The 25,120-nt window shown below is 42.7% G+C and overlaps 2 protein-coding genes across 2 annotated transcripts in view; one reads left to right on the forward strand and one right to left on the reverse strand.

Annotated features, from left to right (window-relative positions):
• LOC117359952 (EF-hand calcium-binding domain-containing protein 6-like) overlaps positions 1-2,741 on the reverse strand; it is a 177,208-nt gene extending 174,467 nt beyond the window's left edge. The window contains exon 1 of the mRNA XM_033943447.1: positions 2,689-2,741. The gene's annotated coding sequence lies outside the window, so the exon portion shown is untranslated. The remainder of the gene's footprint in view (positions 1-2,688) is intronic.
• A 17,648-nt stretch (positions 2,742-20,389) lies between these two features.
• On the forward strand, positions 20,390-24,651 carry SLC25A4 (solute carrier family 25 member 4). Its single transcript, XM_033943462.1, has 4 exons — positions 20,390-20,602; positions 21,548-22,034; positions 23,193-23,333; positions 24,130-24,651. Exons 1-4 carry the CDS (start codon positions 20,492-20,494, stop codon positions 24,285-24,287), a joined length of 897 nt encoding a protein of 298 aa, XP_033799353.1. The 5' UTR covers positions 20,390-20,491; the 3' UTR covers positions 24,288-24,651.
• Positions 24,652-25,120: the final 469 nt, after the last annotated feature.

Genomic DNA, 25,120 nt, shown 5'->3' on the forward strand with positions numbered 1-25,120 from the left:
AACAGTGCCAGATACAGACAAACCACACAACCACCCACTTTCAGAAGTAGGAAAAAAGAATATAGAGCTTTTATTAGTGGAAGAAAGAGAACCACTGAGACTTCTCCAAAATACACTGTGATTCAGCCTTTTCTTTACAGAAAATGGCTTTTGAATTGTTCTAGTTATATTTTCTGGCAAATATTAAAAAAAATTATACTCTTTTTTTATTTAGACATATATAGCACCTTATTCCCCTCTGCAGGGGGATCAAAAACAATTCCACTATTAAAGATAAAATTCATCCAACTGAGAGTGGCACTTTTCAAACAGTGTGTCTCTGTGATACCTTAGCTTCAAAAATGTAGTCTCGGAATCCAGAAAATATTATTTTCAAGCAGTAATTCCTCAGATCCTTCCGGGCATCCCTGTCAGAGAATTGCTCTGTTTCTTCACTAGCCTTTCCAGTGTTTGAGTTCAGTGTTGTCCTTTTTATTGAATAAGGAGAGGGTTGCTACAGGCAACAGAAAACTTACTTGTATGTTAAATCTCCTTTCCAGCAGTGCTGCCAGTGCCTTTGAGAAGCGGGCACCACAGGGAGGTCCAGCTGTAATTAACATAACCTGGCCTTCCTGGGTGTTAGTGAACTGTACCTTCCAAAGAAAGATAAATGACGGGAGAGAAACAGTTTACACCTACTCTGCACTAATGCTGTCATCTACTCAAATCAGTGCACTCAGATTTATTATTCATTTATTTCAGGAAATAGGGTTAACGTGGAAGAATAATGATCTTTTTGTGTGTAAGAACCAGGTGTTTAAAAGCATTGATATTGGCAAATACTAGTGATTCAATTCGTCATTACAAGTAAACTTATTATGATTCTTTTTTGCTTCACTCCCGAGGCGATACAGGTATCTTGAGGGCAAAGTGTAATGAAAGAATTAGAAAAAGGAGGGGAATAAAATATCAGAGCTGGACTGTGATGCTATGCGTGCCACTTCTCTCAGTGCCTTCTGCTTACCTGTTGGAATTAGGAAATAGTCCTGATAAGGAAGTGTTCCTGCAGTCATAGTGTAGGGTCATGAAATGGTTAACGGTTGTTTAAAATATTGCTCTGGTCTACATAGCTGAAGAAAATGTACAATCTATTGACTTCATCTGCCTAAAATGTATGTCCCTACCTTACCACATTGTAAGCTGAATAGATAAGAGTTTGAGCCATGATGTACCCTGCCCTTCTGTACATTTAACATTTAGAACTGTAAGAGTTAGATAAGTGACCTGCTAGTGTGAGCTTAGGCCCAATAATAATTGTAGAAAAGTTATAGAAGTAACAAATTAAAATTGTAGTTTTTTGCATATATTAGTTTGCAAAAAAGGCATAAAAGTCCGTGTATTTCCTGTTTCTGACACTCTAGTAGGCAGGCTATTAACTGCAATAGAGTCCGGTATACCGTAATAAATTTCTTGTACTTTCTTCACGCCTCTGACTTTGTGTGTCCAAGTGACCTTTCAATAGGAACTTAGGAACTGCCATACTGCGTCAGGCCACCTTTTGATTACATACACAAATGCCAACAGAGGGAATTAGCCAGAATCGGTGAAAATCGGCAGCAATTGAATGAAGTTTTGCCAAGACACACCAACAGCAACTTCGCATGGTGAGCAGTACAGCAGTACTTTCCCCTGAGGAAACCTAGTGTGAAACGGTTAGGCCACCATTGGGAAAAGATAAGTGCATTTCAGCTTTTATCTAAGCTTTGCTGCGTGTACTAGAGAATGACACGGGGACAAATTTGTCCCTGTCACTGCAAGAACTCAATTTCCCTGTCCCCATGAGTTTTGCCGCTGCCTCTGTTCCTGCCCCATTCCCGTATGCTCTGCCTTAACCGCATAAGCCTCAAACACCTACGATTTTAAAGTGATTGAGGCTTGTGCAGATGAGAACAGAGCTTGCAGGAATGGGGCAGGGACAGGAAAAGAACTTGATGGGATGGGAAAATGAGTTGCCACGGAGACGAGGAACAATTTGTCCCCGTATCATTCTCTAGTGTGGACATTATTTGATAATAGACCACTGCTTGTAGAGTAGTTTCCAACAGTTTGCTAAATAGCATTTTTTCATCCACCTGCTTTCTAGCGTGGGGTGATTAACCCAATTGCTATAAAAGTAATGAGAGTATTCTAGGTAGAAAAGAAAAAAAAAACTTGCTGTGCACTGGTATAAATAATATTTATAATGAAATAGAGCACCGAATTTTGGATTTATTTTTTCACATATATCTATGTTAACAATTAGGTTTTTGACCAATGATAGTACCTTTTGCCCCAAATGAGTGTCTGCAAAACTCTGTTTTTGACACAGCGGTATGTGATGTCTATTCCCCTCATTATAACAATTAGATATCATTCATTTCACTGTGTTCATTTCATAGTTTGTAAAAAAAAGTAACTACTCATAAATATCTGGGATTCCTAAATGACCATCTAGAGAAGGATAGAGTAGAGGTCTGCACGGGAACGGGGATCGCGGGGATCCCGCGGGTCCCGCGGGGATCCTGCGGGTTCCCCCCCTGGCCCACGGGACTCCCACGGGGACGCCCCCTGGCCCACGGGACTCCCACGGGGATGCCCCCCTGACCCACGGGACTCCCACGGGGACGCCCCCTTGCCCACGGGACTCCCACGGGGATGAAAACAACCTACCTAAATTCTGGCGATGCAAGTCTGGCGATGCAAGTCTGGCGTCGGGTCGGGAAATAGCCATGTTGAGCAGTGAGCTCAGCACGTACACAGATGAAAGCCTTGCTTGCTGATTGGTCCGGCGGCCCCGCCCCACCGTGCCGCCGGACCAATCAGCAAGCAAGGCTTTCATCTGTGTACGTGCTGAGCTCACTGCTCAACATGGCTATTTCCCGACGCGGGCATTAGGCTGTTTTTTGTCATTTCGGGTGGGGGATGGCAGCGGCAGCGGCAGCAGCAGCCTGAAAAAGAAATCATCCTGGCCGGGTTCGGTGTCATGCTCCGGAGCTTCTACAGCCTTCCTATCTCCCTCTCCCTTCTACCTGCGGCTCTCTTCGGCAACAACGATTGACACAAGCTTCTGGCGTCGGGGCCTACCCTCTGCGAGTCCCGCTTGTTTCAACTTCCTTTTTCCACAAAGGTGGGACTCGTAGAGGGAAGGCCTCGATGTCGGCAGCTTGTCTTGATCACCGCTGCTGACGAGTTGCTTAAGAGAGCCGCGGAGCAGGGGGGTGTTGCCAGGTGCAGGTAGAAGGGAGAGGGCCAGATGCAGGACTCGTGGGTGAGGGAGGAGAAGAGAGAGGGGAGAGAAACAAAAGGAAATATTTCATACTGGGCTGGGCCGGAGTGGAGGGAGGGTGGAAAGATTCTGGCTACAGGGTGCATTAACAATGGAAAAGGGGGGAAAGCTGAAAATGGAGATAGTGACACAAAGAAGAGAAAGGGTAAGCAGGACCTTCTGAATAAGGATAGAGATACAGAGGGGACATGAAGAGGAGGTGAAATAGAGACATAGAAGTAATGCTGAAAAAGTGTGTGTGGGGGGGGGGGAGATAAAGACATTGAAAGGGCAAATGGTGAATATGGGGTAAAGACAAGGACAGAGACAAATGAAGATTCTGAAAAAGTGGTGAGATACGGATATAGGTGAGATGGACACAAAGAAGGGTGATGCTGGAAAATAGGTGGAATGGTAATTCTGACAGACACAGAAGGGAAATGCTGGATCAAGGAGAGATGGGGCTCAGGCTGGATGGAATGAGGAGAAATGCCTTGTTGGCCCGGAACTTCCTCTCCTACGTCAGAATTGACGTCAGGGAGCGGAATGCTGGTCAGCGCGACGCTTCTGCAGGGAAAGCTTGGGACAGCGGTGGCTTGGGGACTATTCCCCGATGGCGGTGGCAGCAAACCGAGTGGCTTGGGGGAGGGCACGGAGAAAGAAAGAAAGGGGGCAGACAGAGAGACAGAAAGAAGGGGGAACAGGGAGACAGAAAGAAAAAGTTGGGGGAGAGAATGAGGTCTGGAGGAGAGGAAACATACAGGAGGCTGAAAGAAAGGAAGAAAGATTGGATGCACAGTCAGAAGAAGAAAGTGCAACCAGAGACTCATGAAATCACCAAACAGCAAAGATAGGAAAAATGATTTTATTTTCAATTTAGTGATCAAAATGTGTCTGTTTTGAGAATTTATATCTGCTGCCTATATTTTGCACTATGGCTCCCTTTTACTAAACCGCAATATTGTTTTTTAGCGCAGGGAGCCTATGAGCATTGAGAGCAGCGCGAGGCATTCAGCGTAACTCCCTGTGCTAAAACCTACTATTGTGGTTTAGTAAAAAGGGAGGGGGTGTATTTGTCTATTTTTGTATTTTGTTACCGAGGTGACATTGCATAGAGTCATCTGCCTTGGGAAATGTATATGGCAGATATCTTTGTTTTGTGTTCAAAAGAAAAGGAAATGCATTTCTGGTTTTATTTCTACAGTGTTGAAGTACTTGTTGGCCCTTGCTGTGACTGGTGGGGATCCCCAAGCACCGCCAGCAGAGGACCTCCTCTAGAGATGGTCAGAACTCCCCTCCACCAAGCGCAGCAGTTGCTGGCAGCATCCATGAGCCACTGAGGTGCCAGCATCTGTGACTCAGGGACGCTACTGCTGCCTGCCAAGCTTGGCAAAAGGGACCCCAGGCCAACTGCAAAGGAAGTCCTCAGCTGACAGTTTGTGGGTTCTCATCAGCTGAGTATTTATATTTTATATTTACATTAGAGGTTCTGGTAGAAACCCATTTACAAAGTATGTATTCTTCCCAATTAATATTTCCAAATTAATAGTCTCTTTGCTTATTTGTAAATGGGTCTCTACCAGAGCCTTTAATTCAGTAGCATAATTAAATAAAATAACTATTTCTGAAGTTTATAGGGAAGGATGGTGACGGAGGGGATTCCTCGCGGGGACGGGTGGGGACGGAGGGGATTCCTCGCGGGGACGGGTGGGGACGGAGGGGATTCCTCGCGGGGACGGGTGGGGACGGAGGGATTCCTCACGGGGACGGGTGGGGACGGAGGGATTCCTCACGGGGACGGGTGGGGATGGGTGGGATTTTGGCGGGGACGGGTGGGGACGGGTGGGATTTCTGTCCCCGCGCAACTCTCTAGGATAGAGGAGAAAATCACACAGTACAAAACACAGAGGCAGGTAAATTAGGACCCAATCCAGAGTATACACCATATAATAAAAGTGGAGAAAAAAAGACTTCAATTAAAGCCACTACTGGCTAGGGAACCACTGCTAAAGTAAGCACTTTAATTATACAAGCACAACCAGTAGTCCCATAATAGTCATAGGTCAAATAAATAAACTCTCCACTCTCAAACATCTGCAAACCCTACAAAGAGAAGCAATTAGACTGCTGGGAAATGCCTATAAATACAAATATGGAGGTTACCCATTGCTTTGTATTCAATTTAAATTATTGGTTGTAGCACACAAGCACTCTGAGAACATGTTTATAGTTTTTTTTCAATTTATAGTCTGCCTTTAACAAGGCAGATTACAAAATCACATACATAATAAATTAAACAAACATACGGAACAAAAAAAGTGGAAAATTGCTGGACTGCGTGTATAGCCCTCGATGGAGACTTTTCAGCAGCCTCTCATAGACTGATTGCTCCAGCACTCACACAAGCCCATTGGGTATCTACGCATGTCATCACTTTTTTCTGGGTTGTAGCTTCACTTTGGAATCAGCTTCCAGTTGATCTTTGAGCTATTGAGTCCTTGACTAGATTTTTAAAACAAAACAAAACAGTTAGACACATTTTTCATCCAAGTGTTTGTGGTGTCCGATTTCTCAGAAAGCCAGAGAAACAGACTATCACACGTTATTAGTGTAATTTTCTTAATATTCTAGAACATTGGTCCATTCCTCTCTGAGCATAGGGGATTGCAGAGTCTCACCCTTAGATATAGAAAGTTCAGACACAGCCAGTTACAATATCCAACACTCACTATATGGCCACTTATCATAGATTGGGAATTCAGAACTGTGTCTGATATTTTTAAATCCCAACGGGAGTACCCCGATTCGCAGGTCGCATCATCAGGGGAATTGTAGAGGAACTTCAAAAGAGACTTCTATATCTTGAGAAATGTGCATGTTAGGCACATAGGAACCAACATTTGAGCGCCAATAAAAATTAGAACTGGTGCTAGTCTATCAATAGTTCACAGTTTGGCACGGGATCCACACCCAATTTTGGGCGTGAGGATTTACACCAAGTAAGACCTGGTGTAAATTCTCGGGCCTAAATTATTCATTCAAATTCCAGGAACACCTCTAATCTATCCATTCCCCCTTTTCAGATCCATGCATGAAATTTACATGTGAATCCCAGTGCCTAAAGATGTGCAAATTTCAATTAATGCCAATTAATGCTGATAGTTGATTAGCACCCAATTATTGGTGCTAATTGGCTCATTAATCAAATAAGTTGCATGCACAAATTGGGTATATGCCTATATTTGTGCACACAATTTTGAGCATCTTATATAGAATTAGAGCAATATTGAATACATCAAGTTTACATACTTTGCTTCATGCATTGTTGATTTCTTGCCTGGACTAGAGAATGACAAGGGGACCAAGTTTCCAAGTTTATTTATAATTTAATATACTGACCATCTACATGTATCTGACCAGTTTACAATGCTAAAAATATTAAAATAAATATAGGGGGACAAATAAGGACAAAGACATGGGCATAACTGGACATGAAAGGAGTAAGGGGTAAGGAAAGTTGATAATTACATCATAAAAATAAAAGTACAGGAGAGTACGGGGGGAGGGGAAAAACCAGCATGGAATGGGGGTCGCTTTATAGAAGCCGTTCTTTATAAGAAAAAAAAAAAAAACAATGCTGCGATTGAGAAGTGGTTACTATCTTGTATTGTGGAATGCATCTTCGAATAAAAAGGTTTTGAGTTTGGTTTTGAGTTTATTGAGAGAATTTTCATGGAGAAGATAAGAAGGCATGGCGTTCCAGAGGGCAGGGGCTGTGGCGGAAAAATTGTATTTCTGGTGTAATAAAGTTCTTTAATTGGAGGAACAGTTAGGATTAGGGTTAGAACTCATTTTCAATTCCCCACGAGATTTTTTCCTGTCTCTCCCCCATTCCTGCAAGCTCCGTCCTCAACTGCAAAACCCTCAAACACTTTAAAATCATAAGTGTTCGAGGTTTATGCGGTTAAGGCAGAGATTACAGGAGTGGGGCAGGGACAGGGCTAGCAACAAAACTCACGGGGATGGGGAAATTGAGTTCCTGTGGGGACAGGGACAAATTTGTCCCTATGTCATTCTCTAGTCTGGACTAGAATATCCTGGTCTAAACAGTGTTTTCTGCCTCTGCTCGCAAACATCTGCAAACCCTACAAAAAGAAGCAATTAGACTGCTGGGAAATGCCTATAAATGCAAATATGGAGGTTACCCATTGCTTTGTATTCAATTTAAATTATTGGTTGTAGCACACAAGCATTCTGAGATCATGTTTATAGTTTATAGTTTTTTTTAATTTATAGTCTGCTTTTAACAAGGCAGATTACGAAATCACATACATAATAAATTTAACAAACATACGGAACAAAAAAAGTGGAAAATTGCTGGACTGTGTATATAGCCCTCGATGGAGACTTTTCAGCAGCCCCTCATAGACTGATTGCTCCAGCACTCACACAAGCCCATTGGGTATCTACGCATGTCATCACTTTTTTCTGGGTTGTAGCTTCACTTTGGAATCAGCTTCCAGTTGATCTTTGAGCTATTGAGCCCTTGACAAGATTTTTAAAAACCCAAACAGTTAAAGACACATTTTTTCATCCAAGGGTTTGTGTTTTCCGATTTCTCAGAAAGCCAGAGAAACAGACTATCACACGTTATTGACGTAATTTTCTAGTGTCGCTATATCTTTCTTGAGATAAGGACACCAGACTTGAACGCAATACTGCTGTTGAGGTCGCATTATGGAGTGATTATAAAAGAGGCATTATAACTACAGAGGCATTATAACATCCTTAGTCTTGTTTACCATACCTTTTTAATAATTCCTAGCATCCTGTTAGCTTTTTTGGCTGCCACCACACATTGAGCGGTAGGTTTCATCAATGACACCCAGATTCTTTTCTCAGGTGCTAACCATTAAGGTGGACTCTAAACTGGTGATCTGGGTTATTCTTCCCAATGTGCATCACTTTGCTTTTGTCCACATTAAATTTCATCTGCCACTTGGCCCCCAGTCTTCCAATTTCCTAAGGTCTGCCTGCAGTTTTTCACAATCTGCATGTGCTTTAACAACTTTGAACAGTTTCATGTCATCTGCAAATTTAATCACCTCACTCATCTTTCCAGTTTCCAGATCATATATAAATAAGTTAAATGGCATCAGTCCCAGTACAGAGCCCTGTGGCACTCCACTGTTTACTCTCCTACATTGAGAAAAATGACTAACCCTACCCTCTGTTTTCTACTAGGTACTAGTGACCTGGATTGGCCACCATAAGAATGGGCTACTGGGCTTGATGGATCATTGGTCTGACCCAGTAAGGATATTATTATGTTCTTAAGTTAACATTCTATGCTACCGATCCAGGGCAAGCAGTGGCTTCCCCCATATCTTTCTCAATAACAGACTATGGACTTTTCCACCAGGAAATTATCCAAACCTATCTGCTCTTACCACAACTTCTGGCAATGTGTTCCAGAGCTTAACTATTCTCAGTAAAAAAAAATATTTCCTCCTATCGGTTTTAATAGCATTTCCCTGTATCTTCATTGAGTGTCCCCGAGTCAGTGCCTCCTTTAATAGGCACAGTGAGTTACAGTGGTATTCTGCATTAACTGTTTGGCCCCTTGGAAGACAGTCATTACAACAACAACATACTGTGGCTATGACCTTTCCCATTGACTTTTGGGTCTTGAATTTCCTTGGTTTTTGAGAACCTGAGCACTACCATTGCATAGACTGTTGTTTTGTCTCAGGATCATGGAGGTGTAACCATGTTTCATCAACAGTAACTAGTCATTCCCAAAAGTTGGCACCAGCTTGCTGAAAATGCTGCTAAATCAACTTGGAAGAGTCCACTCAACATTGTTTCTTATCAGCATTCAAACATTTGGGCACCCACTTAGTTGACAACTTCTTCATACCCAGCTGCTCATGGATTATATAGTATCTCAGCAATCGTTTTAGCAGATATTCACCAAAATTAAGTCATGGACAATTTCAGAAGTTGACACTGTTTGACGCCTCCCAGACCTTGCTGCATCTTGGGTCTCAAATTTCCATGCTGAAGGTTTGCACACCACTTTTTCACTATGGAGTGTGATGGGCATTTGTAACTCAATGTTTGCATCATACATTCATGGATTTCCTTTGGAGTTTTCTTCTGCATGAGTAGGAACTTTATGACGGCTCGGAGTTCCACACTTGAAAATTCCACATTTTAGGTTGACATGGTTCAATCAATGATGTGAAACAATGTCAAAACATAGCGTTACGATTCTGCAAATTGGCACTTTGCAAAATAAAATAAAACTCTTTTCAACTACAGTGGCAAAATAATGCTCAGAATTTAGGAAGTTGGTTGGGCTGAGAACTTTTCAGCACCCCCTCAGTTTGGAAAAGAGATGACTGAGGGGAGATATGATTGAAGTCTACAAAATCCTGAGTGGTGTAGAACAGGTATAAGTGGATCATTTTTAACTCAATCAAAAATTTCAAAGACTAGGGGACACTCAATGAAGTTACAGGGAGATACTTTTAAAACCAATGAGGAAATATTTTTTCATTCAGAGAATAGTTAAGCTCCGGAATGCATTGCCAAAGGATGTGTTAAGAGCAGTTTACATAGCTGGTTTTAAAATAAAGGTTTGGACAAGTTCCTGGAAGAAAAGTCCATAGTCTGCTTGACCTGGATTGGTTGTATGGAATGTTGCCACTATTTAGGTTTTTGCCAGGTACTTGTGACCTGGATAGGCCACCGTGAAGACAGGATGCTGGTTAGATGGACCCACTGATCTGGCCCAGTAAGGCTATTCTTATGTTCATATATGTAATTGATGAGGATGATGGAATGCTGCCAGGTAGATAGGAACTGTCAAAGTTGTTTTTTCAAAAGATAAGAACCATGAAGAATATGAATGAGACAAATTTCTATATACAAGATTTCCAATGTGTGCAAATTATTTTCATTCATATTCATTGTGTAGAGTTTTACACACCTCTGCTGAGTGTGGAGTCACCAGGACACATTTAAGAAGAACTGGCATGAAGACCCAAAACCTCAATACCATTGACTAAAAACACCTCAAGCTTCCTTGTCACATTCTTTGAAATTCCAGCCCAGGACACAATGTTCTTAATAGTCATACTGCCAGCTGAAATGGGAAAAACATAACATAGAGAGTAGAGGAACACACGTGATTATACCAAGTGTAAGATTTCTGTGCAAGATTTCTGTGATTAGTAAAATGTTAGTCAGATACTACTTTGTTTCCCTGTATTTGATTGATTATATAACACTAGTCTTTAAGCCCGTTACATTAACGGGTGTTAGAATAGATGTGTGTGTCTGTCTGTCTTTTTCTTTCTCTCTCTCTTTTTTTCTTTGTCTCTCTCTCCTTGTTGGCTGTCTGTTTTTTATTTCGGTCTCCTTGGCCACTGTATGTCTGTCTGTCTTTTTTTGCTGTCTGTCTTCTTGGCCCCTGTCTGTCTATATGTCTCCTTGGCCGCTGTCTGTCTTTCTTTCTTTCGGTCTCTCTCCTTCTCTGCTGTATGTCTGTCTGTCTTTTTTTTGCTGTCTGTCTCCTTGGCTGCTGTCTGTCTGTCTCTTTTTTTCTGTGTGTCTCTCTCTCTCCTTGTCCGCTGTCTGTTTTTTTTTCAGTCTCTCTCCTTGTTCACTGTCTGTCTGTCTTTTATTGCTGTCTGTCTCCTTGACCGCTGTCTGTCTGTCTTTTTTTCTGTGTGTCTCTCTCTCCTTGTCCGCTGTCTGTTTTTTTTTCTCTTTCTATATCTCTCCCTGGCCCCTGTCCTTCTGTGTGTGTCTTTCATTCCCACCTACCTGTCTTTCAGTGTGTGTGTCTCTGTTTCTGTCTGTCGATGTCCCTGCTCTGTTTATCGTGCCCCTTCTTCCACCCACCTTTTTTTTTTTAATCACGCATTGTGTAAAGGCAACCGGCACACAGTAACCCCTGCTGGATATAGTAAACCGCCACCACTCACAGCAAACCGTCATGCGCGCATGTGTCGCACTCGCCGAACATGCGCACACACCGCATGCTGTAACATTTCTCTGCCTGCCACGGAGTTACGGATCATGGAGGCAGGGAACACGCAGGTAGGAGGGCGCATGCGCGCTTAGAGTTTTATTATTAGTGATTACTTGCTCTTTGTTTTTTGGTAGCAGCCTGCAGAGCAGTCATCCATCCTCAAGTGAAGGATAAAATGACAACTCTATTCTAGCTGCCATGGTTTCTTTTAAAGGTGCTAATTATGCTGCCTCACACAAAGGTATAAGACAGTATCCTTGAACTGCATGTTTACTAGGTTCTGTTAAAGAATCCAAAATATCAGAAATATGCATACCAATAAATTATAATTCTGGAGGGAATATTCCAGTGAAGAGATTTTAGTGCCACATGCTGAGATTTCAGGAAAGTACTAAACACATTTTTCCCTTCTTGGGTCTGGTGACAAACTGCATGGATGAAACCGTGAGAAGAAAAAGAATCCTGGGGAAAGAATTTTCTTTTAACTGGAATTGAAAATTTGCTACTTTGCAGCAGGAGCAGATCATCAAATAGAGGGAAAGAGAATTTCACCTCCATAAAGCAGATCAGCACAGATGTGGTTTAAGATTATCTGTAGGGCTGACGGGGGCATCGACATTCTCAAAATTTAAGCTTTGCAATTTCATATGATTAAATCCATTTCACATGCCAATCCAGGAGCTTCACTGATTCAGTATCTTGTGGGACAGGTGTTATATTGGGGCAGTGTAGTTTTCCCATCTTTCCACCTGGGAGCTGCAACAACACAAAATTTAATGCATAATGCTAAATGCAGAAGGGTCTGGAAAGTTGCTATGGAGCTTTGTTTGCATGAGAGCCGTCAGCTCAATGCGCAGCAGCGGCAAAGAAAGCAAACAGGATGTTGGGCATGATAAAGAAGGGGATCACGAGTAGATCGGCAACTGTCATAATGCCACTTTACAGAGCAATGGTCAGACTACACTTGGAATACTGTGTCCAACACTGGTCTCCATACCTAAAGAAGGATATAACCCTGCTGGAGAGGGTGCAGAGGAGAGCCACGAAACTAGTAACAGGTATGGAAAATTTGAGCTACAAAGAACGCCTCGGAAAGCTGGGACTGTTCACCCTCGAAAAGAGGAGACTGCGAGGGGATATGATAGAGACTTTTAAAATACTAAAAGGATTCGACAAAATAGAGCAAGAAACATCATTATTCACATTGTCAAATGTGACACGGACAAGAGGTCATGGACTGAAACTGAGGGGCAGCAGGCTCAGGACAAATGTCAGGAAATTCTGTTTCGCACAACGAGTGGTGGACGCTTGGAATGCTCTCCCGGAGGAGGTTGTGACGGGGTTCAAGCGCAAGTTGGATGCACACCTTCTTGCAAATCACATTGAGGGATACGGGTAATCAAGGGAGCACCTGGCTTGGCCTCCGTGTGTGCGGGTCGCCGGACTAGATGGACCCAGGGTCTGATCCGGTGAAGGCATTTCTTATGTTCTTATGACAGATACTTCCCACAGAATTCAGCTTTGATTTAGCAGTAATGGCCCTGGAATATACTCTTCTTTTGCAGACATTATTATTTACAAATTAAAAGGACAATTTGCTGTGGATTAACAAGTACCTGTGCATCATGCAAATATGCAGGTAATATGAAATTCCAAAGATACTGTAATAGAAATTGGTGTTTTCTGGTGTGAGATGTTTTTTCCCTGTACGTTACAAACTTTGAAGAAAGTTGGGGAGTCCTTTTACTAAGGCGTGCTAACCCTAAATGCCAAGGCACCCACAGAATATATTGGGCGCCTTAGCATTTAGCGCAGGCTAACTAGTCCTTTTACTAAGGCGTGGTAGCCGTTTTAGTGCGCGCTAAAAATTAGCGCATGCTAAATGTTAAGGCATGCTAATGCGCCCGTTATATCCTATGGGTGCGTTAGCATGCCTTAACATTTAGTGCGTGCTAAAATGGCTACTGTGCCTTAGTAAAAGGACCCGTAAATCGGTTAGCGTGTCTTAGGGCTCCTTTAATCAAGTCGCGCTAGCAGGGTTAACGTGCGCGACGTTTCATCATGCGTTAACCCCCACGCTGGCCTAAAAAATACCGCCTGCTCAAGGGAGGCGGTAGCGGCTAGCGTGCAAGGCGGTTTAGTGCGCAGTATTCCGTGCGTTAAACCGCTAGCGTGGCTTGATTAAAGGAGCCCTTAGTAAAAGGGCTATTTGGTTATTTGATTTACCTTTTTCAGATCCAATTTCTTGTTTAAAAGGTTTAAAAAAAAAAAAAATGTCTTTGTGGAGTGCCAGGGTGACATTGATGAGCTAAATATTTTCTTACATGGTTGAATAAATTCAAAAATTAATAATTGTGTTCTTCATCTTTATATGCACTCAAAGAAATGTCAGATATTAATCACAGCATAACTGTTTTTACAAAAGTCACAAATATATCAATCATTGGTTCCAAAGTCCACCTATATAATCCTATCCAGCATTTGTTATATTTTCTATAAACTTCAAGTAAAATACTTCCCTGGCTGCAGGCAGGGTCTGTGTTTGGGGAATGCAATGAACCCCATGTCATTGGGGTCCCAAGCATGCCTGAAGCTGAAGTTAATGTTCTCCGAAGTTTCATAGAGGTTAACTAATTAATAATAAAGAATCATATGGCTGAAACCTCATACTTTAAATAAAAAACTGAACTCGTATATAATATGCATACATGCTCATAATGTGTAAAGTTCCCTTTTACAAAGCCAAAGTAGCGAGTCTTGCTTGCATGGCAAATGTGCTGCAGCCCATTCAATTCCTATGGGCTGTGTCACATTTGCTGCACTTGGACTTGCTACTGCAGTTTTATAAAAGAGGCCCTAAGGCCTGGATTCTGTATAGGACACCCAGTCTCAGAAGCCAACGAGCGCCCTATATAGAATCGGGTCTAAGGCTGCCTAAAGTAAGCCCCCCCAAATGAACGTGGCAGGAGGGATGCCCAATCCCTCCTGCCAGAACACTCCCCAGCCCTCCCTGTAGATTTCTGATAGGAGAGTGCCCAATCTCTCCTGCTAGAAAACCCATCACTACCTCCAAACGAAACCGGCATGAGGGTGCCCAATCCCTCCTGCCAGTAATCCCCCCTGAATGAATCCAGAAAGATGCCCAATCCCTCCTGCTGGAAACCCCACCCCATAGATAGCGTGACCCCCCCTCCCAGGACCCTCCTCTAACCTGTAAACCCCCAACCCTCCCTGGACCCCCCTCTAATCTTTAAAGATTCCGGTTGGCCCGTGCCTAAGGCCCCTCCTAGGGGCGGGGCCTCAGACACATCGGCCTATTGAAAATTCCAGTTGGCCTAAGGCCCCTCCCCGGAGAATCCCACAATGCACCGGGAAAAGGCAAGCCTGCCTCATTCTGATGGAGGTGGGCCTGCCGGATGGACGGAGGCAAGACCCATCCATCATTAAAGGTTGGGGGGGTTCAGGGAGGGGGTGTGTTGGGGGTTTGCAGGTTAGAGGGGGATCCGGGGATGGTCACACTATCTACAGGGTGGGGGGGTGGATGGTTTTCTGGCAGAAGGGATTGGGCACCCTCCTGCCAGCGATCTACAGGGAGGTGGGGGCGGGGTGTTCCGGGTAGGAGGGATGGGCATCCCTCCTGCCACATTCGTTCGGGGCAGGTTAGGGGTGTTCCGGGCAGCAGGGATTGGGCATTTCTCCTGCCGCGTTTGTTAGGGGTGGGAGGGGGGACTGGCGGCTGCAGCTGTGATAAGCTTAGTGGCCATGTCTACTTACAATATAGGCTGGCCTACATTGTACGTGTCTCCCGCTGGACAAGGGAGATGTGTATAGCCGCCTAGGTTTGACTAAGACTACTTCTGGGGCAAACCACGCCCATGCCTAGCCTTAGGCAAGCTTAGGCGGCATGTGGGTCTCCCTAGGCTCCCGAAGGCACCTCCAATGTAGGCAGCCTGCCTTGGGAGCTTTTTTTTTTTTTTTTATGTGCATCCCAATTGACTGGTTAGACAGTAGTAGGATGCCTACCGCTGCCTACAATCGGGATGCCGTTTACAGAATTTGGGCCTAAATGTTTTATATGGACTTCAAATTACCTTCCCATGTGCTTGTAGCACACAATACTGGTTAAGAACTGCTGCTCTAGTTTGATGACGTGGAAACTTTATATGGATAGATGATTTTTTTTGTGTGTGTGGCCTGCTTCAGTAGAGCAGTTGCAGTGTTTTCATATCTAGTTGAATCAACAAGTTGCACATTTGAAATTTGGATTAGAATATACTGCTGTTAATATCTGGTGCTCCTTAATAATTTTTCTTTTTGCTTGCATGCATGGGTGATTGTTTCCCAAAGAGAAGCACAGTTATTCAACTATGGGTTTGATTTCTGTTATTTATATGTTTTCCTCATCTGGGGGAGGGGGGGTAGTGTTTCTATTGTGTAGTTGAACTGACAGACTTACAGTCTCGTGTAATAAACAACAGCATTAGATTCAATGCAAGTTTTATATACTTTCACACTATTTTTTTTACTTTGCTTCCAATGTACTGTAATATCCTAATTATATACAGAAAAGCAGCAAAGTAAACTTTGTGCTAAAATAGAAGGTGAAAAAAATAGAATTAAACTGGAATTACTGCACTAAAACAAAAGTACAGTTAACTTTGAAGTAAATTTTACTTTTATTGTAACTTCAGCCACATTAAAATGGAGTACCACTTTACTTCCATTTTAACCAAGCACCTACTGTTGGCATACGTTGCTGTAGTGGAGTTGTGCACTCCATCATCCTTCCAGTCATGAAAATTGAGGGAAACCAGGCAGAGGGAAGTTTGTTTTTTGGTCTGTATGAGGAAATGGGTGGAATAGTGATGAACATTCCCTCATTGAGGGTGTAGTTTAGCTGCCTGATAGCAGGTGGAGTTAAACTGCCAGAACAAGTCCTGAGTCAAAGGGGCAAGGCTTAAGTAGGGAAGAGTTTAAGGCCTAGATTCACTAAACCTTGCGATCCTGTACTGATGATTGCAAATCCAGTTTTACTGGTTTAGCGATTGCTCCCCGACCCAATTCACTAAACTGCTGCCCGATTATTCTCTGCTCCGCTCCTCCCATGCAAATTAGTAAAACCCCATGCAAAATAGCCATGCGATTGGGTTTTACTATCCTAAAATCCAACTGCTGCAGACCTGTCGGTAACTGTGTTACCAACAGGTCTGCCTGGTTGTTTTTTTCATTTTTTTAATGGCACGCCTATATATATTAAAAAAAAAAAGTCTCCCACCCCCACCCAACAAAGCGCCCCCATGCCGAACCCCCCTCCCCCCACTGCACTTGGTGGGTGTTCAGCACAGGGCTGCTGGCAGGAGGGATGCCGACTCCCTCTGCCTCCTGCCAACAGCCCCCGTGCTGAACCCCCCCATGCACCAAACCACTGCAATGCCCCTGTGGCAAACCCCCACTGCAATGCCCCCTGTCGCATCTGAGCCAATCAGGGACATCTTTAGGAAAGAGCCTAAAGGAAGTCCCTGATTGGCCTAAACAAATGGCTGTTCTTATGTTCTTAATGTAGGCAAATGCAACGGGATGAATACCAGGAAAAATAATCTAAATTATAGTTACTTGATGCTAGGTTCCACTTTAGGAGTTACCATCAAGAAGATCTAGTTGTCTTTGTGGACAATATGTTGAAATCTTCTGTTCTGTGTGCAGTGGTGGCCAAAAAATACAAACAGAACACTAGGGATTCTTAGGATGGAAAATAAGATAAAGAATATGCTTTGTATTGCTCCATGGTGGAACCTCACCTTGAGTGCTGTGCGTAATTCTGGTAGCCATATCTCAAAACAGACATAGCAGAATTAGAAAAGTTTCAAAGAAGGGCAGCCAAAATGAGAAAAGATTAGGGTTCTTCATCTTGGAAAAGTTATAACTAATGGATACATGGAAGAGATCTACAAAATCCAGAATGGATTAGAATGGGTAAGTGTGAATCAATTTTCAAAAAGTACAAAGACTAGGAGGCACTCCCTGAAGTTACATAGTAATACTGTTCTTATAAAACAAATAGAACAAAATGTCTTTTCACTGAATGAACAGTTAAGCTCTGGAACTGTTGCAGGAAGAGGTGGTAAATAGCAGTTAGATTGTGTTTAAAAATAGTTTGGACAAATTCCTGGAGGAAACATTCATAACCTGCTATTGATAGATTATAGGGAAAGCCTCTGCGGATCCCTGGGATCAGTAGCATGGAATCTTGGCCACTCTTTGGGATTCTGCCAGGTGCTTGTGACCTGGATGGGCCACTGTTGGAAGCATCGGTCTGATCCAGTATAGCTATCCTTATGTTAAGCCAAAACTATATTGAGGAAAAATGCCAGTACCGTAACTGATACAACAATGAAATTCCACATTTTACCATTTAGTGCTGGGGTGAAGAGTTAAGAATATTATTCAGGCTGGAAATTGGAACAGGGACCGAGCAGTAAACCACCTCTTTAACACTTTCACTTTAACAGAGCTAAGGGGTCCTTTTATCAAAGCTGCGGTAGGGGTTTAACGCGCATAATAATACTGCGCGTTAAACCGCCTGCCGCGCTAGCCACTAACACCTGCATTGAGCAGGCCGTTAGTTTTTTTAGCCGGCCGTGGGGTGTCCGAGCATCATTTCGTACTGCCCGACTTCGCTATTCCGCTTTTCGCAGGAGCAAGACGGCCAGACAGACAGGATCCAAGCCAGGCTCCTATTCCTTCCCGATCTGACTAAGCAGTAACAACAATCAATCCAGATTAATAATCTCCTTATTCTAAGTGGGATTCTGGTTTGGTGCAGAGCTCTGATACCCTGTACAGGTCATTGGTGAGGCCCCACTTGGAATATTGTGTTCAATTTTGGAGACCATATCTGGCGAAGGACGTAAGAAGACTTGAGGCGGTCCAGAGGATGGCGACGAAAATGATAGGAGGCTTGCGCCAGAAGATGTATGAGGAGAGACTGGAAGCCCTGAATATGTATACCCTAGAGCAGTGATGGCTAACCTTTTTGAGCCCGAGTGCCCAAACTGCCGCACAAAACCAAAGAATTTTTTCTCAAAGTGCTAGCACGTCAATTAAACCTTAATAACAAGATTTTAGTATCTAAAAACTCTTTATAAAGTTGCCTGAACTATGTAACATCATTTTTAAAGGTTGGAATCTTTGTATTGTCAGAGAATCAATTTGATTCACAATCCTTTGGTTTTCATTTCAATTTATTCGCAATTTATAATGTTTTAATGATTTCATTCAATTTAATGAATTTAGGAAGAATTTGATTCAGTTACACAATATATTTTAAATGTATTATTCACATAACATGTCAAATGTATCCCGAGTAAAAAAAAAAGATAAACTTCTTAAAACTGTTAACTGTGTCAAGACTCGGTGTGTATTCCCAAAGAGTCTATACATGTTTTTTTGTAAAATTTACAATCAAATTAGAAAATAGTTAAATCATTACATTTCTAATAATATGATGTAAAGAAAACAAAAGAGCTTTCAATTAAACCAACCATTTTTATTGGAAATTCCAGATTGGAATACAACAGGGCCATGTAAAGTCCCTTTTTTAAATAACATCTTTAAATAATATTTAAATAACTTAGAAAGTGTCTTAACTGCAAACTGAAAACACTGCTTCATGTAAACATATGCATTGGGCATGCTCTGAGCCGCGAGGCTACTCCTCCTTACCTACCCTGCCTGCAGTACAGAGCCGAACGGAAGTCTTCCCGACGTCAGCCCTCCCTCCCTCCCGCTGACGTCGGGAAGACTTCCGTTCGGCTCTGTGCTGCAAGCAGAGCAGGTAGGGAGAAAAGCCGCGCGACTTAGTACATCCAGCCCCGCAGGAACCCCGCGACCCTCGGAGGCGTCCCCACGGGATCCCCGCGACCCGTGCAGCTCTTTATTGCGGACCTTCCCGCGTGCCAGTTGCAAGGCCTTCGCGTGCCACAGCTGGCACGCATGCCATAGGTTCGCCATCGCTGTCCTAGAGGAAAGGAGAGACAGGGGAGATATGATTCAGACGTTCAAATACTTGAAGGGTATTAAAGTAGAACAAAATCTTTTCCAGAGAAAGGAAAATGGTAAAACCAGAGGACATAATTTGAGGTTGAGGGGTGGTAGATTCAGGGGCAATGTTAGGAAATTCTACTTTACGGAGAGGGTAGTGGATGCCTGGAATGTGCTCCTGAGAGAGGTGGTGGAGAGTAAAACTGTGACTGAGTTCAAAGAAGTGTGAGATGAACACAGAGGATTTAGAATCAGAAAATAATATTAAATATTGAACTAGGCCAGTTACTGGGCAGACTTGCACGGTCTGTGTCTGTGTATGGCCGTTTGGTGGAGGATGGGCAGGGGAGGGCTTCGATGGCTGGGAGGGTGTAGATGGGCTGGAGTAAGTCTTAACAGAGATTTCGGCAGTTGGAACCCAAGCACAGTACCGGGTAAAGCTTTGGATTCTTGCCCAGAAATAGCTAAGAAGAAAAAAAAAATAATAATAATTTTAAATTGAATCAGGTTGGGCAGACTGGATGGACCATTCGGGTCTTTATCTGCCGTCATCTACTATGTTACTATGCCTTGGTGGAAGCTGTGTGTGGGGGGGGGGGGGGGGATCAGGTGCTAGAGTGGATGCTCTCTGACGTCTCCCACTGGATAGGAAAGGGCGAGGACGAGCCGACCTAATTTTAATCTTAACTCGGGAAAACAGATCTACAACTTTCAGTGTCCGGGGTATAGCGATCGTGTTACCGTGGGCCTGACCTGAGAAGGGGTTAACGCCTAGCTAGCGTGCCTTCGCTCTACCCTGTGCTATTAATACAGCGGGCACATGGTGTGTGACATAGCGTTCTCTCGGAGGGGCCCGATAACTTTAATTTGCCCTTTAAACGTCCCTAGTTCTTGGAAGCAGCCCTGGACAAGTGCACGGCGCCTTTGCCCTCTGATGAGCCGCCGCTTCCCCCAGCTCCACCAATACCCGTCCCCGGGGGGTTCCTCCTCTCGCGAGACCTCTGGTGGACTATAAGGGGACGACGCCCGGGGCTTTGCCCATTTGGTCGGCGGTGGTCCAGTGGGTGAAGCGAGCGCAGGGTTGTTTTGGGCGCTTTGGCGAGGGGGAAATCTGAGCAGATTGCAAGATGAGCGACCAAGCGATGAGTTTCCTTAAGGACTTTCTGGCCGGTGGGATTGCTGCTGCTATTTCCAAGACGGCAGTGGCGCCCATTGAGAGAGTTAAGCTGTTACTGCAGGTAAGCAGGGGACAGAAACAGCAAGAGTGTTGGAGTTTGCAGTGGTAAGTGGAAGTTTATTATTAGTGACGGAAAAGGGTCTAGAAATCGATTTTCCCTAACTTCAGTGGAAAAAAAAAAAAGTAGGGTGGGGGGATTTCACATGCTGAATCGCCATTCGGTACGATTGAAAAACGAGCCATCTGAGCAATGAGGTAGAAATCCAGAAGGATAACCTGATGCAGGGGAAACTCTCGAGTCAATTGAGGGAGCTGACTGGCTAAATATGGAAACTCTTCCAGTTGCACAAGGGCATGACTCCTTTCCATTGACTCTTTATAGAACTGAGACAAACTTGAGATACTAAAAAAAAAAAACCAAAAACCTAAGAGACGTTAATGTTGTTCCATATAATTATGTCAAAGTAACAATAAATAATTCTGAGAGCTTGTTAAATGATTTCTGGATAAGGAGCTCTTACGATTTGTATATACAGGGTCGATGGAACATTGCCAGCCACGTTGGAAGCAGTGTTCAGTTCTGATCTAGTCAGTTTTATTTATACAGTTAACCTTGAACTAGTGAGTTCTTTTCTTTTAATGTTGGAGGAATCCAAATAGAGAACTTTGGGGAATGGTTAATTTAAATACAAGGCTGCCTACAAGACAGTGATCCATTCTTTAGAACTACAGTATTATAGCATATGAATCAAATTAATTTCAAGGGTGCCAGATGATGTTTCTTCAATTGTCAAGTTTGTTCTTGAGAGCTGTGATACTCTTAATCAACAACTTTAAAAGACTAGCATTTCAGCTTATCATTTTTAGTATGTGGATGCAAAGGTTATGGTGGCAAGCGAAAGCAACAGGGTATTTGTTTTGCTTTGTCAAATTTTGTCATTCTGACTCCACTATTTACTTTCTTTTCTCTTTTGCCATGTTTCTCATTGCCCCTCTGAAACTTCAGGTCCAGCATGCCAGCAAGCAGATCACAGCTGACAAGCAATACAAGGGCATCATTGACTGCGTAGTGAGAATCCCCAAAGAGCAAGGTTTCATTTCCTTCTGGAGAGGCAACCTGGCCAATGTGATCCGTTACTTTCCCACACAGGCTTTAAACTTCGCCTTCAAAGACAAGTACAAACAGATTTTCCTTGGAGGAGTGGACAAGCACACTCAGTTCTGGCGCTTTTTCTTGGGGAACTTGGCTTCCGGGGGAGCTGCTGGAGCCACTTCCCTCTGCTTTGTGTACCCACTGGATTTCGCCAGGACCAGACTGGCCGCAGATGTGGGTAAAGGTCCTGGTCAGAGAGAGTTCACTGGGCTGGGCAACTGCATCTCTAAGATCTTTAAAACTGATGGCTTGAAAGGCCTGTACCAAGGATTCAACGTCTCGGTCCAGGGAATCATAATTTACAGAGCGGCCTACTTTGGTGTCTATGATACTGCCAAGGGTAAGAGGGATAAGGTCATGAAACAGAAGGAGGCAAAGTCAGGAATGGAGAGAAGGTGGAGTCAGAAAATGGGGATGGAGTTACTAGAGTGAAGGGATGAATGAGCGAGAAACACAAGAAAGGAAGGGGGAGGGTGAAGGAGACTTAGAACAAAATGTAAAATAGTGAATGGATGAAAAGGTATGTGCTGTATAAAGAAATTGCATTAAAGGGCAAAAATACAAAAGAGAAGTGAGTCCTGAAGGTCACTTCAAAGTCGGTTGTACTTTTTTTGGGGGGACTCTTGTTACCAGAATTCTATTAAATTGCAATAATGTTCATATATTTATATTACACTAGGTAGTGGATTGATAATTGCAAATAGATTTATTTTCCACAAAAATTGGAGTCATCAAACCAAACTGGACTTATTACTGCTTATAGCACATTAGCATATTTTAAATAACATACAATCTCAAAAACTAAGAAATTTGGGGATTGGCTCTGATTTGAGTATACTAAGTAGCATGTAAATGCTTTGGTACAGTGAATGTCATGGATACCTCTATGGCTACAACTAACACAGTATTAATTGGCTATTAAGAGAAGGAAATGTCAAATTCAAGTAACAATCAGTAGCTTGCATTATTAAAGTTATTAATTTGATTAAATTATAATTAAATTAGAGTGAAGAAAGCATGGATGAACAAATCAATGAGTTACTGTAGTTGATTGGCTGGAATCAAGGCAGTGGGACAACATGGTGGATGCATTCCATAAGTAATAGATTGCATAGTGGTTAAATATGATTAACCTGAACAGCTTGACTAGGGGATGAGTGACTACTCTGCAAAAGAGGCAGGAGTTGGTCTGAGGAGTTTGTTATTTCTAGTGCTTTCAAACAGCTATATGTGCTGTAGGCTGGATGTGTTAACTAGTGGGTGTGTAAAAAAAAGGATGGTTGGTTATATTAAGGAAGAATTCATAATTTGGAATGATGCTGATTTGTTGAACAGTGGCCAACCTGGAAATTCATATACAAATGGACAGATGAAGCTTCCAGATTAAGAAATTCAAAGAATTTGGGACTGGACACAAATGGCTTGTCTGATCTGATTTCTTTTGCAAAATGTTTTTTTGAGCAGCATCACTATAGTCCTGGTTTACCTTTCCTAACAGGTATGCTGCCTGATCCTAAGAATGTGCACATTGTGGTGAGCTGGATGATTGCTCAAACTGTGACAGCTGTAGCTGGCCTGGTGTCCTACCCTTTTGACACTGTCAGGCGTCGTATGATGATGCAGTCCGGCAGGAAAGGGGGTAAGAGCAAAGCTAGTATTATGCTTATAGCTTTACAAACTTGAATGCAAATCGGTGAGGGGTGGCTAAGAAAGAGCAGAAAATTCCTCTGTGAAACACATCATTATTAGGTTAAAAAGTGTTGCTTCTTTGATATTGGAGGGTGGCTTGAAAAGTTTTGTCTCCATCAAGGGCTATACACTTAGATCAGCGTGTTTTCAGTTTTTTTTCATAAGCTATTTTTCCTACAATGAGAAAAAATTGGAAACGTGCTGGTCTAAGGGCTCCTTTTTACAAAGATGCGCTAGCGTTTTTAGCACACGTACCAGATTAGCGCGCGCTACCCAAAAAACTACCGCCTGCTCAAGAGGAGACGGTAGTGGCTAGCGCATGCGGCATTTAAGCGCATGCCAAAACTGCTAGCGCAACTCCGTAAAAGGAGCCCTAAGTGTATAGCCCTTGAAGAAGACTGTTTAACTTGCTTTCTTTATTTACCGAACTTTTCAAACCACCCTTGTATATAGCCCTTGATAATCACTCTAGGATTTTGCACAAAAGTGCTATAAAATGCATTAGTAATTGATTTTTACAGAATGGTGATCTTCATATATAGATTTATATTTCTGGAGATAGGTGGTGATAAAAACAGATATAAAAAGGAAATAGGAGATTCTTTTCACGCACAAAGAAACCATTTCTTTTGCATCCTATATTGAAAGAGCTGATTTTATTTAAAAGATGAAAAATAAGATATTTGGTACTAGTCCTAATTTCATAATATTATGATCAATTTTAATATGTACGTTTATTTCCACAGCTGACATTATGTATAAGGGCACAATTGACTGCTGGAAGAAGATAGCCAAAGATGAAGGATCTAGAGCTTTCTTTAAAGGTGCTTGGTCCAATGTACTGAGAGGAATGGGTGGGGCATTTGTATTAGTATTGTATGATGAAATCAAGAAAGTTGTTTAAATGAATACAACTCATCTACCTTGTTTCAGATATTTTGTAATATTTTGCATGTGGCTTAATGGACAAAGGTATTTCCTAGGGAAAAAGGTGGCTAAAATGGGGCAGTTACGAAAAGATATTGATGTAGCATTATTATAATGTAATGGCTGTCCATTAAATCACAAGTATAATTTATATATTTAAAATTTAAAAATGTATGTTGGAACCTGTACATAATTTAAACACTACCAAATGATGGCATATCCTGATGCATACCCCTAATCTGCAAAGTGTTCTTGAAAACTTATTGGAGCTGGATGTAACTTACAATTAAAATTCAAGACTTCATTTTGTGAGTTGTTAATAAAAATAATTGAATCCAGTCTTTTAGCTGTCTTGCTGGAGAATATTTATTTTAAGGATAACCAAACTGTAGTTTTCATTAAACCCTGGCTGGCTAGGTGAGTCCCAAAGACTGGGTTGAACTATTGTAAAATGAAAAAATTTGGTAATTCTCAATCTATTCTTTAGGTTACCCCAAGGCAATCTGGTTCTCAGGATACTCACACTGAATACGCATGAGATTTACATAGAATGGAGGTAGTACATGCAACTTTCTCATGTATATTCATTGTAGGCAGTGACATAGCAAGGGTAGGAGATGCTCCCCTATGCCAGCGCAAGCAGCTTATCCAGCCTGCTGCTCGCACTGACTTCCTCTGACATCACTTCTGGCCCTGTGACCTTTAAGTAATTTCAGAGGGAACCAGGCCAGTGCAAGCAGCAGGCTAGAGTAGTTGCTTACACTGGCAAAGATTAAAAAAAAAAGGGGGGGGCGCAAAGATTCTTTATCC

The sequence above is a fragment of the Geotrypetes seraphini genome, chromosome 1, assembly GCF_902459505.1.
Source record: "Geotrypetes seraphini chromosome 1, aGeoSer1.1, whole genome shotgun sequence".
Lineage (NCBI taxonomy): Eukaryota > Metazoa > Chordata > Amphibia > Gymnophiona > Dermophiidae > Geotrypetes > Geotrypetes seraphini.